This window comes from Oncorhynchus gorbuscha, linkage group LG04, assembly GCF_021184085.1.
Source record: "Oncorhynchus gorbuscha isolate QuinsamMale2020 ecotype Even-year linkage group LG04, OgorEven_v1.0, whole genome shotgun sequence".
In the NCBI taxonomy this organism is placed as follows: domain Eukaryota; kingdom Metazoa; phylum Chordata; class Actinopteri; order Salmoniformes; family Salmonidae; genus Oncorhynchus; species Oncorhynchus gorbuscha.
This window is the reverse complement of record NC_060176.1, coordinates 56,007,441-56,021,257: the sequence shown is the minus strand read 5'-3', so window position 1 is coordinate 56,021,257 and position 13,817 is coordinate 56,007,441. Positions and strand designations below refer to the sequence as shown.

General features: G+C 40.6%; 1 protein-coding gene across 1 annotated transcript in view; it reads right to left on the bottom strand.

Annotated features, from left to right (window-relative positions):
• The window catches only part of LOC124034322 (adhesion G protein-coupled receptor A2-like), an 81,796-nt gene that overhangs the window by 13,865 nt on the left and 54,114 nt on the right, over nucleotides 1–13,817 (bottom strand). The window contains 4 exon segments of the mRNA XM_046347352.1: nucleotides 11,934–12,097; nucleotides 12,413–12,484; nucleotides 12,607–12,678; nucleotides 13,682–13,753. Of these exon segments, the coding sequence (XP_046203308.1) occupies nucleotides 11,934–12,097; nucleotides 12,413–12,484; nucleotides 12,607–12,678; nucleotides 13,682–13,753 (380 nt within the window).

Here is a 13,817-nt window from a genome sequence, read left to right as displayed (position 1 = left end):
CCCACTGAGTAGAAGAGGAAATAAAACCACTGAGTGGAAGAGGAAATAAACCCACTGAGTAGAAGAATAAATAAACCCACTGAGTAGAAGAGGAAATAAACCCACTGAGTAGAAGAATAAATAAACCCACTGAGTAGAAGAGGAAATAAACCCACTGAGTGGAAGAGGAAATAAACCCACTGAATAGAGGAGGAAATAAACCCACTGACTAGAAGAGGAAATAAACCCACTGAGTAGAAGAGGAAATAAACCCACTGATTAGAAGAGGAAATAAATCCACTGAATGGAAGAGGAAATAAACCCACTGAGTAGAAGAGGAAATAAACCCACTGAATGGAAGAGGAAATAAACCCACTGAGTAGAAGAGGAAATAAACCCACTGAGTAGAAGAGGAAATAAACCCACTGAGTGGAAGAGGAAATAAACCCACTGAGTGGAAGAGGAAATAAACCCACTGAGTAGAAGAGGAAATAAACCCATTGAGTAGAAGAGGAAATAAACCCACTGAGTAGAAGAAGAAATAAACCCACTGAGTAGAAGAGGAAATAAACCCACTGAGTAGAAGAAGAAATAAACCCACTGAGTAGAAGAGGAAATAAACCCACTGAGTAGAAGAATAAATAAACCCACTGAGTAGAAGAGGAAATAAACCCACTGAGTAGAAGAAGAAATAAACCCACTGAGTAGAAGAGGAAATAAACCCACTGAGTGGAAGAGGAAATAAACCCACTGAATAGAGGAGGAAATAAACCCACTGACTAGAAGAGGAAATAAACCCACTGAGTAGAAGAGGAAATAAACCCACTGATTAGAAGAGGAAATAAATCCACTGAATGGAAGAGGAAATAAACCCACTGAGTGGAAGAGGAAATAAACCCACTGAGTGGAAGAGGAAATAAACCCCCTGAGTAGAAGAGGAAATAAACCAACTGAGTAGAAGAGGAAATAAACCCACTGAGTGGAAGAGGAAATAAACCCACTGAGTAGAAGAGGAAATAAACCCACTGAATGGAAGAGGAAATAAACCCACTGAGTGGAAGAGGAAATAAACCCACTGAGTAGAAGAGGAAATAAACCCACTGAGTAGAAGAGGAAATAAACCCACTGAGTGCAAGAGGAAATAAATCCACTGAGTAGAAGAAGAAATAAACCCACTGAGTAGAAGAGGAAATAAACCCACTGAGTGGAAGAGGAAATAAACCCACTGAATAGAGGAGGAAATAAACCCACTGACTAGAAGAGGAAATAAACCCACTGAGTAGAAGAGGAAACAAACCCACTGAGTAGAAGAGGAAATAAACCCACTGATTAGAAGAGGAAATAAATCCACTGAATGGAAGAGGAAATAAACCCACTGAGTGGAAGAGGAAATAACCCCACTGAGTAGAAGAGGAAATAAACCCACTGAGTAGAAGAGGAAATAAACCCACTGAGTGGAAGAGGAAATAAACCCACTGAGTAGAAGAGGAAATAAACCCACTGAATGGAAGAGGAAATAAACCCACTGAGTAGAAGAGGAAATAAACCCACTGAGTAGAAGAGGAAATAAACCCACTGAGTGGAAGAGGAAATAAACCCACTGAGTGGAAGAGGAAATAAACCCACTGAGTAGAAGAGGAAATAAACCCACTGAGTAGAAGAGGAAATAAACCCACTGAGTAGAAGAGGAAATAAAACCACTGAGTGGAAGAGGAAATAAACCCACTGAGTAGAAGAATAAATAAACCCACTGAGTAGAAGAGGAAATAAACCCACTGAGTAGAAGAAGAAATAAACCCACTGAGTAGAAGAGGAAATAAACCCACTGAGTGGAAGAGGAAATAAACCCACTGAATAGAGGAGGAAATAAACCCACTGACTAGAAGAGGAAATAAACCCACTGAGTAGAAGAGGAAATAAACCCACTGATTAGAAGAGGAAATACATCCACTGAATGGAAGAGGAAATAAACCCACTGAGTAGAAGAGGAAATAAACCCACTGAATGGAAGAGGAAATAAACCCACTGAGTAGAAGAGGAAATAAACCCACTGAGTAGAAGAGGAAATAAACCCACTGAGTGGAAGAGGAAATAAACCCACTGAGTGGAAGAGGAAATAAACCCACTGAGTAGAAGAGGAAATAAACCCACTGAGTAGAAGAGGAAATAAACCCACTGAGTAGAAGAGGAAATAAAACCACTGAGTGGAAGAGGAAATAAACCCACTGAGTAGAAGAATAAATAAACCCACTGAGTAGAAGAGGAAATAAACCCACTGAGTAGAAGAAGAAATAAACCCACTGAGTAGAAGAGGAAATAAACCCACTGAGTGGAAGAGGAAATAAACCCACTGAGTGGAAGAGGAAAAAAACCCACTGAGTAGAAGAGGAAATAAACCCACTGAGTAGAAGAGGAAATAAACCCACTGAGTAGAAGAGGAAATAAACCCACTGAGTGGAAGAGGAAATAAACCCACTGAGTAGAAGAATAAATAAACCCACTGAGTAGAAGAGGAAATAAACCCACTGAGTAGAAGAAGAAATAAACCCACTGAGTAGAAGAGGAAATAAACCCACTGAGTGGAAGAGGAAATAAACCCACTGAATAGAGGAGGAAATAAACCCACTGACTAGAAGAGGAAATAAACCCACTGAGTAGAAGAGGAAATAAACCCACTGATTAGAAGAGGAAATACATCCACTGAATGGAAGAGGAAATAAACCCACTGAGTAGAAGAGGAAATAAACCCACTGAATGGAAGAGGAAATAAACCCACTGAATAGAAGAGGAAATAAACCCACTGTGTAGAAGAGGAAATAAACCCACTGAGTGGAAGAGGAAATAAACCCACTGAGTGGAAGAGGAAATAAACCCACTGAGTAGAAGAGGAAATAAACCCACTGAGTAGAAGAGGAAATAAACCCACTGAGTAGAAGAGGAAATAAAACCACTGAGTGGAAGAGGAAATAAACCCACTGAGTAGAAGAATAAATAAACCCACTGAGTAGAAGAGGAAATAAACCCACTGAGTAGAAGAAGAAATAAACCCACTGAGTAGAAGAGGAAATAAACACACTGAGTGGAAGAGGAAATAAACCCACTGAGTGGAAGAGGAAAAAAACCCACTGAGTAGAAGAGGAAATAAACCCACTGAATAGAAGAATAAATAAACCCACTGAGTAGAAGAGGAAATAAACCCACTGAGTAGAAGAGGAAATAACCCCACTGAGTAGAAGAGGAAATAAACCCACTGAGTAGAAGAGGAAATAAACCCACTGAGTAGAAGAGGAAATAAAACCACTGAGTGGAAGAGGAAATAAACCCACTGAGTAGAAGAGGAAATAAAACCACTGAGTGGAAGAGGAAATAAACCCACTGAGTAGAAGAATAAATAAACCCACTGAGTAGAAGAGGAAATAAACCCACTGAGTAGAAGAAGAAATAAACCCACTGAGTAGAAGAGGAAATAAACCCACTGAGTGGAAGAGGAAATAAACCCACTGAATAGAGGAGGAAATAAACCCACTGAGTAGAAGAGGAAATAAACCCACTGAGTGGAAGAGGAAATAAACCCACTGAGTGGAAGAGGAAATAAACCCACTGAATAGAAGAGGAAATAAACCCACTGAGTAGAAGAGGAAATAAACCCACTGAGTGGAAGAGGAAATAAACCCACTGAGTGGAAGAGGATATAAACCCACTGAATAGAAGAAGAAATAAACCCACTGAATAGATGGGGAAATAAACCCACTGAATAGAAGAGGAAATAAACCCACTGAGTGGAAGAGGAAATAAACCCACTGAGTGGAAGAAGAAATAAACCCACTGAATAGAAGAGGAAATAAACCCCCTGAATAGAAGAGGAAATAAACCCACTGAGTAGAAGAGGAAATAAACCCACTGAATATAAGAGGAAATAAACCCACTGAGTGGAAGAGGAAAAAAACCCACTGAGTAGAAGAGGAAATAAACACACTGAATAGAAGAATAAATAAACCCACTGAGTAGAAGAGGAAATAAACCCACTGAGTAGAAGAGGAAATAACCCACTGAGTAGAAGAGGAAATAAACCCACTGAGTAGAAGAGGAAATAAACCCACTGAGTAGAAGAGGAAATAACCCCACTGAGTAGAAGAGGAAATAAACCCACTGAGTAGAAGAGGAAATAAACCCACTGAGTGGAAGAGGAAATAACCCCACTGAGTAGAAAAGGAAATAAACCCACTGAGTAGAAGACGAAATAACCCCACTGAGTAGAAGAGGAAATAAACCCACTGAATAGAAGAGGAAATAAACCCACTGAGTGGAAGAGGAAATAAACCCACTGAGTGGAAGAAGAAATAAACCCACTGAATAGAAGAGGAAATAAACCCCCTGAATAGAAGAGGAAATAAACCCACTGAGTAGAAGAGGAAATAAACCCACTGAATATAAGAGGAAATAAACCCACTGAGTGGAAGAGGAAAAAAACCCACTGAGTAGAAGAGGAAATAAACACACTGAATAGAAGAATAAATAAACCCACTGAGTAGAAGAGGAAATAAACCCACTGAGTAGAAGAGGAAATAACCCCACTGAGTAGAAGAGGAAATAAACCCACTGAGTAGAAGAGGAAATAAACCCACTGAGTAGAAGAGGAAATAACCCCACTGAGTAGAAGAGGAAATAAACCCACTGAGTAGAAGAGGAAATAAACCCACTGAGTGGAAGAGGAAATAACCCCACTGAGTAGAAAAGGAAATAAACCCACTGAGTAGAAGACGAAATAACCCCACTGAGTAGAAGAGGAAATAAACCCACTGAATAGAAGAGGAAATAAACCCACTGAGTGGAAGAGGAAATAAACCCACTGAGTGGAAGAAGAAATAAACCCACTGAATAGAAGAGGAAATAAACCCCCTGAATAGAAGAGGAAATAAACCCACTGAGTAGAAGAGGAAATAAACCCACTGAATATAAGAGGAAATAAACCCACTGAGTGGAAGAGGAAAAAACCCACTGAGTAGAAGAGGAAATAAACACACTGAATAGAAGAATAAATAAACCCACTGAGTAGAAGAGGAAATAAACCCACTGAGTAGAAGAGGAAATAACCCACTGAGTAGAAGAGGAAATAAACCCACTGAGTAGAAGAGGAAATAAACCCACTGAGTAGAAGAGGAAATAACCCCACTGAGTAGAAGAGGAAATAAACCCACTGAGTAGAAGAGGAAATAAACCCACTGAGTGGAAGAGGAAATAACCCCACTGAGTAGAAAAGGAAATAAACCCACTGAGTAGAAGACGAAATAACCCCACTGAGTAGAAGAGGAAATAAACCCACTGAGTGGAAGAGGAAATAACCCCACTGAGTAGAAGAGGAAATAAACCCACTGAGTAGAAGAAGAAATAAACCCACTGAGTGGAAGAGGAAATAAACCCACTGAGTAGAAGAATAAATAAACCCACTGAGTAGAAGAGGAAATAAACCCACTGAATAGAGGAGGAAATAAACCCACTGAGTAGAAGAGGAAATAAACCCACTGAGTGGAAGAGGAAATAAACCCACTGAGTGGAAGAGGAAATAAACCCACTGAATAGAAGAGGAAATAAACCCACTGAGTAGAAGAGGAAATAAACCCACTGAGTGGAAGAGGAAATAAACCCACTGAGTGGAAGAGGATATAAACCCACTGAATAGAAGAAGAAATAAACCCACTGAATAGATGGGGAAATAAACCCACTGAATAGAAGAGGAAATAAACCCACTGAGTGGAAGAGGAAATAAACCCACTGAGTGGAAGAAGAAATAAACCCACTGAATAGAAGAGGAAATAAACCCCCTGAATAGAAGAGGAAATAAACCCACTGAGTAGAAGAGGAAATAAACCCACTGAATATAAGAGGAAATAAACCCACTGAGTGGAAGAGGAAAAAAACCCACTGAGTAGAAGAGGAAATAAACACACTGAATAGAAGAATAAATAAACCCACTGAGTAGAAGAGGAAATAAACCCACTGAGTAGAAGAGGAAATAACCCCACTGAGTAGAAGAGGAAATAAACCCACTGAGTGGAAGAGGAAATAAACCCACTGAGTGGAAGAGGATATAAACCCACTGAATAGAAGAAGAAATAAACCCACTGAATAGATGGGGAAATAAACCCACTGAATAGAAGAGGAAATAAACCCACTGAGTGGAAGAGGAAATAAACCCACTGAGTGGAAGAAGAAATAAACCCACTGAATAGAAGAGGAAATAAACCCCCTGAATAGAAGAGGAAATAAACCCACTGAGTAGAAGAGGAAATAAACCCACTGAATATAAGAGGAAATAAACCCACTGAGTGGAAGAGGAAAAAAACCCACTGAGTAGAAGAGGAAATAAACACACTGAATAGAAGAATAAATAAACCCACTGAGTAGAAGAGGAAATAAACCCACTGAGTAGAAGAGGAAATAACCCCACTGAGTAGAAGAGGAAATAAACCCACTGAGTAGAAGAGGAAATAAACCCACTGAGTAGAAGAGGAAATAACCCCACTGAGTAGAAGAGGAAATAAACCCACTGAGTAGAAGAGGAAATAAACCCACTGAGTGGAAGAGGAAATAACCCCACTGAGTAGAAAAGGAAATAAACCCACTGAGTAGAAGATGAAATAACCCCACTGAGTAGAAGAGGAAATAAACCCACTGAGTGGAAGAGGAAATAACCCCACTGAGTAGAAGAGGAAATAAACCCACTGAGTAGAAGAAGAAATAAACCCACTGAGTGGAAGAGGAAATAAACCCACTGAGTAGAAGAATAAATAAACCCACTGAGTAGAAGAGGAAATAAACCCACTGAGTAGAAGAAGAAATAAACCCACTGAGTAGAAGAGGAAATAAACCCACTGAGTGGAAGAGGAAATAAACCCACTGAATAGAGGAGGAAATAAACCCACTGAGTAGAAGAGGAAATAAACCCACTGAATATAAGAGGAAATAAACCCACTGAGTGGAAGAGGAAATAAATCCACTGAATGGAAGAGGAAATAAACCCACTGAGTGGAAGAGGAAATAACCCCACTGAGTAGAAGAGGAAATAAACCCACTGAGTAGAAGAGGAAATAAACACACTGAGTGGAAGAGGAAATAAACCCACTGAGTAGAAGAGGAAATAAACCCACTGAATGGAAGAGGAAATAAACCCACTGAGTAGAAGAGGAAATAAACCCACTGAGTAGAAGAGGAAATAAACCCACTGAGTGGAAGAGGAAATAAACCCACTGAGTGGAAGAGGAAATAAACCCACTGAGTAGAAGAGGAAATAAACCCACTGAGTAGAAGAGGAAATAAACCCACTGAGTAGAAGAGGAAATAAAACCACTGAGTGGAAGAGGAAATAAACCCACTGAGTAGAAGAATAAATAAACCCACTGAGTAGAAGAGGAAATAAACCCACTGAGTAGAAGAAGAAATAAACCCACTGAGTAGAAGAGGAAATAAACCCACTGAGTGGAAGAGGAAATAAACCCACTGAATAGAGGAGGAAATAAACCCACTGACTAGAAGAGGAAATAAACCCACTGAGTAGAAGAGGAAATAAACCCACTGATTAGAAGAGGAAATACATCCACTGAATGGAAGAGGAAATAAACCCACTGAGTAGAAGAGGAAATAAACCCACTGAATGGAAGAGGAAATAAACCCACTGAGTAGAAGAGGAAATAAACCCACTGAGTAGAAGAGGGAGAAATAAACCCACTGAGTGGAAGAGGAAATAAACCCACTGAGTGGAAGAGGAAATAAACCCACTGAGTAGAAGAGGAAATAAACCCACTGAGTAGAAGAAGAAATAAACCCACTGAGTAGAAGAGGAAATAAACCCACTGAGTGGAAGAGGAAATAAACCCACTGAGTGGAAGAGGAAAAAAACCCACTGAGTAGAAGAGGAAATAAACCCACTGAGTAGAAGAGGAAATAAACCCACTGAGTAGAAGAGGAAATAAAACCACTGAGTGGAAGAGGAAATAAACCCACTGAGTAGAAGAATAAATAAACCCACTGAGTAGAAGAGGAAATAAACCCACTGAGTGGAAGAGGAAAAAAACCCACTGAGTAGAAGAGGAAATAAACACACTGAATAGAAGAATAAATAAACCCACTGAGTAGAAGAGGAAATAAACCCACTGAGTAGAAGAGGAAATAAACCCACTGAGTAGAAGAGGAAATAAACCCACTGAGTAGAAGAGGAAATAAACCCACTGAGTAGAAGAATAAATAAACCCACTGAGTAGAAGAGGAAATAAACCCACTGAGTAGAAGAAGAAATAAACCCACTGAGTAGAAGAGGAAATAAACCCACTGAGTGGAAGAGGAAATAAACCCACTGAATAGAGGAGGAAATAAACCCACTGACTAGAAGAGGAAATAAACCCACTGAGTAGAAGAGGAAATAAACCCACTGATTAGAAGAGGAAATACATCCACTGAATGGAAGAGGAAATAAACCCACTGAGTAGAAGAGGAAATAAACCCACTGAATGGAAGAGGAAATAAACCCACTGAGTAGAAGAGGAAATAAACCCACTGAGTAGAAGAGGAAATAAACCCACTGAGTGGAAGAGGAAATAAACCCACTGAGTGGAAGAGGAAATAAACCCACTGAGTAGAAGAGGAAATAAACCCACTGAGTAGAAGAGGAAATAAACCCACTGAGTAGAAGAGGAAATAAAAACACTGAGTGGAAGAGGAAATAAACCCACTGAGTAGAAGAATAAATAAACCCACTGAGTAGAAGAGGAAATAAACCCACTGAGTAGAAGAAGAAATAAACCCACTGAGTAGAAGAGGAAATAAACCCACTGAGTGGAAGAGGAAATAAACCCACTGAGTGGAAGAGGAAAAAAACCCACTGAGTAGAAGAGGAAATAAACCCACTGAGTGGAAGAGGAAATAAACCCACTGAGTAGAAGAGGAAATAAACCCACTGAGTAGAAGAGGAAATAAACCCACTGAGTAGAAGAGGAAATAAACCCACTGAGTGAAGAGGAAATAAACCCACTGAGTGGAAGAGGAAATAACCCCACTGAGTAGAAAAGGAAATAAACCCACTGAAGAAGACGAAATAACCCCACTGAGTAGAAGAGGAAATAAACCCACTGAATAGAAGAGGAAATAAACCCACTGAGTGGAAGAGGAAATAAACCCACTGAGTGGAAGAAGAAATAAACCCACTGAATAGAAGAGGAAATAAACCCCCTGAATAGAAGAGGAAATAAACCCACTGAGTAGAAGAGGAAATAAACCCACTGAATATAAGAGGAAATAAACCCACTGAGTGGAAGAGGAAAAAAACCCACTGAGTAGAAGAGGAAATAAACACACTGAATAGAAGAATAAATAAACCCACTGAGTAGAAGAGGAAATAAACCCACTGAGTAGAAGAGGAAATAACCCCACTGAGTAGAAGAGGAAATAAACCCACTGAGTAGAAGAGGAAATAAACCCACTGAGTAGAAGAGGAAATAACCCCACTGAGTAGAAGAGGAAATAAACCCACTGAGTAGAAGAGGAAATAAACCCACTGAGTGGAAGAGGAAATAACCCCACTGAGTAGAAAAGGAAATAAACCCACTGAGTAGAAGACGAAATAACCCCACTGAGTAGAAGAGGAAATAAACCCACTGAGTGGAAGAGGAAATAAACCCACTGAGTAGAAGAGGAAATAAACCCACTGAGTAGAAGAAGAAATAAACCCACTGAGTGAAGAGGAAATAAACCCACTGAATAGAAGAATAAATAAACCCACTGAGTAGAAGAGGAAATAAACCCACTGAATAGAGGAGGAAATAAACCCACTGAGTAGAAGAGGAAATAAACCCACTGAGTGGAAGAGGAAATAAACCCACTGAGTGGAAGAGGAAATAAACCCACTGAATAGAAGAGGAAATAAACCCACTGAGTAGAAGAGGAAATAAACCCACTGAGTGGAAGAGGAAATAAACCCACTGAGTGGAAGAGGATATAAACCCACTGAATAGAAGAAGAAATAAACCCACTGAATAGATGGGGAAATAAACCCACTGAATAGAAGAGGAAATAAACCCACTGAGTGGAAGAGGAAATAAACCCACTGAGTGGAAGAAGAAATAAACCCACTGAATAGAAGAGGAAATAAACCCCCTGAATAGAAGAGGAAATAAACCCACTGAGTAGAAGAGGAAATAAACCCACTGAATATAAGAGGAAATAAACCCACTGAGTGGAAGAGGAAAAAAACCCACTGAGTAGAAGAGGAAATAAACACACTGAATAGAAGAATAAATAAACCCACTGAGTAGAAGAGGAAATAAACCCACTGAGTAGAAGAGGAAATAACCCCACTGAGTAGAAGAGGAAATAAACCCACTGAGTAGAAGAGGAAATAAACCCACTGAGTAGAAGAGGAAATAACCCCACTGAGTAGAAGAGGAAATAAACCCACTGAGTAGAAGAGGAAATAAACCCACTGAGTGGAAGAGGAAATAACCCCACTGAGTAGAAAAGGAAATAAACCCACTGAGTAGAAGAGGAAATAACCCCACTGAGTAGAAGAGGAAATAAACCCACTGAGTGGAAGAGGAAATAACCCCACTGAGTAGAAGAGGAAATAAACCCACTGAGTAGAAGAAGAAATAAACCCACTGAGTGGAAGAGGAAATAAACCCACTGAGTAGAAGAATAAATAAACCCACTGAGTAGAAGAGGAAATAAACCCACTGAGTAGAAGAAGAAATAAACCCACTGAGTAGAAGAGGAAATAAACCCACTGAGTGGAAGAGGAAATAAACCCACTGAATAGAGGAGGAAATAAACCCACTGAGTAGAAGAGGAAATAAACCCACTGAGTGGAAGAGGAAATAAACCCACTGAGTGGAAGAGGAAATAAACCCACTGAATAGAAGAGGAAATAAACCCACTGAGTAGAAGAGGAAATAAACCCACTGAGTGGAAGAGGAAATAAACCCACTGAGTGGAAGAGGATATAAACCCACTGAATAGAAGAAGAAATAAACCCACTGAATAGATGGGGAAATAAACCCACTGAATAGAAGAGGAAATAAACCCACTGAGTGGAAGAGGAAATAAACCCACTGAGTGGAAGAAGAAATAAACCCACTGAATAGAAGAGGAAATAAACCCCCTGAATAGAAGAGGAAATAAACCCACGGAGTAGAAGAGGAAATAAACCCACTGAATATAAGAGGAAATAAACCCACTGAGTGGAAGAGGAAAAAAACCCACTGAGTAGAAGAGGAAATAAACCCACTGAATAGAAGAATAAATAAACCCACTGAGTAGAAGAGGAAATAAACCCACTGAGTAGAAGAGGAAATAACCCCACTGAGTAGAAGAGGAAATAAACCCACTGAGTAGAAGAGGAAATAAACCCACTGAGTAGAAGAGGAAATAACCCCACTGAGTAGAAGAGGAAATAAACCCACTGAGTAGAAGAGGAAATAAACCCACTGAGTGGAAGAGGAAATAACCCCACTGAGTAGAAAAGGAAATAAACCCACTGAGTAGAAGAGGAAATAACCCCACTGAGTAGAAGAGGAAATAAACCCACTGAGTGGAAGAGGAAATAACCCCACTGAGTAGAAGAGGAAATAAACCCACTGAGTAGAAGAGGAAATAACCCCACTGAGGAGAAGAGGAAAGGGAACAAGATTATCCTGCAGGAATACTATAGACAGCAGACAATTAGATATATCAAAACAAGGATATTTTTCTTTTCAATAGAACCTATTTTTTCATTTAATGGTCACTAACAGCTAGTTATTTTTCACATACTGTACACCTACCTAATAGATATGGGACATCGAAAAACAATATCATGATGAGAAAACAATGACTCTGTCATTCACATACTCAAGTTTTCATCCTATTTGAGGGGGGATGGTGGTGAACCACCTCATTCATATGCATTACATTTCCTGTCAGACACTCACCACAGCTCAGCTGACTTTCCCTCAGTCCACGCAGAGGCTTTCCATGGAGGCTTTTGGGATAGGCACAGACGGTCTCGTCCCCCAGCCACGCTGTACTGGTAGGAAAGTAACCTGGCACCCAGCGCAGCCCACAGTCACATGACAGGAAGTCAGAGTTGAAGTTCCTGGTGAGAAAAAGCAGGGTGTTTTACAATACCATTCATCATGGGAGATTACACTGAGGAGCGGGTGCACTTTCCCTCTAATGGCACATGTTCCCCATCAGTTAATATCTACAGTATTCTCTGATGGTACATTATAGGATCAACATGTCAGATGTGACAAATGGCTGTACACTGCGTGAACTAAGTCTATAGGGAGAATAATGTGATCAGATTGCCTAGATTTCTTTCATACCACTTACTAAGTTTATACAAACATCTGCCTGGAGCAAACAGGGACAACGGTGATGACTGTTACAAGCCGAGAACTGTACTCACACTTGCTTAAGAGAGTGGAGCTCCTGAAAGACCCCCGAGTCCAAGGTAGATAAGATGTTTCCAGAGAGGTTCCTAACAGCAGAAACCAGACAGATGCTCAATCACAATCACTGTACTAGGTACAGTACCCACAATAGTACACTAGGATGTGTTCAACGTGACACGCTTGATGAACAGTCATTTAGCCTGCTTACAGTTTGGTGAGGTTGGTGAGTCCCTGGAACATGTCGGGAGTCAAGCAGCCGATGCGGTTGTTGGACAGGTCACTAGGAGAGAGAACACAGAGAGTGAGGGCACAGCGGTGAATAATGGTCATTTCTTAAGCTTATAGGTTTATCAAGATCGTTCAGAAAGTACAGATCGGGCTATCTTGACACTGTATGTTGCTTTTGTGATTTCATTGGGAAAGACTGCCTTCTCCAGCACATTGGCCAATAGACTTTTGCTTCTTATTTTCATTTGTTTACAATAACACGGTATTATCCAAAGAGGCTTTCTTGGCCTGTAGGCCTATCTTTCACAATTTCCATTCATACAGCTAGCCAGAGTGTAACACAGCAGGATCTGCAACACTAATGACTTGTGAATGTTCCTTATCAACAGACCATGAAGCTTCCTGTCAAGCCTTATCACCAAAGACGGAGCAAAAACCCTCTGTAGCCCCTGCATGCTGTGTCTGCATGGTATAAGGACAGTGTCAGAGAGGGCCTTGTTCCACTGTCCCCCTGACACAACCCGGCCGAGAGCGTGTGTTTATCTCTCCCTGTTTGTTTTGAAAAGCCCCAGACCTTGCAGGGAAAACACAAGCAGTACAGGGAGGGGAAAAGAGTCATGCGGCGCAGGGCAGAGGACCGGAGCCGACCGCGACGTAACCAGACCTCATGGTCCAAACACACAATGAGTGAGCAACAAGCGGTCGCAAACTGCTGCCCTGTCACATCCAATGATGTGTGAGGAGCCTCTGCGCTGTCCTGAGGTTTCCATGGCGGCAGAGCAGGGCACCAGACATGTCATCCCAGGCCCCACAGAGATTAGCACAGACCAGCATATACACTGAACACAGTTATCCACAACGTATAGCTGAGCCAGCCAGGCTTTTATGATGACACTAAAACTGAGAAGATATGGTATGACCTGTATCATAAAGCGTTATGACTGTGTGCTGCTTACGAATAAAATAGGGAAACTGTGGCAACTAAAATCATTTATTTTAATGCAATATCACTGTTTACAACGCACATAATGAAAACAGAGGCGATAAGCACTTACAGCTTCCGAAGAGCAGATAAACTTTGGAAGGCTCCAGGCATGATGGTGCTGATGAGGTTGCTCCTGAGGTCTCTGAGGGGAGAGCGAAATAAATATTTTACACAAGACATTAGACTGCATGGCAATGAAACAGACA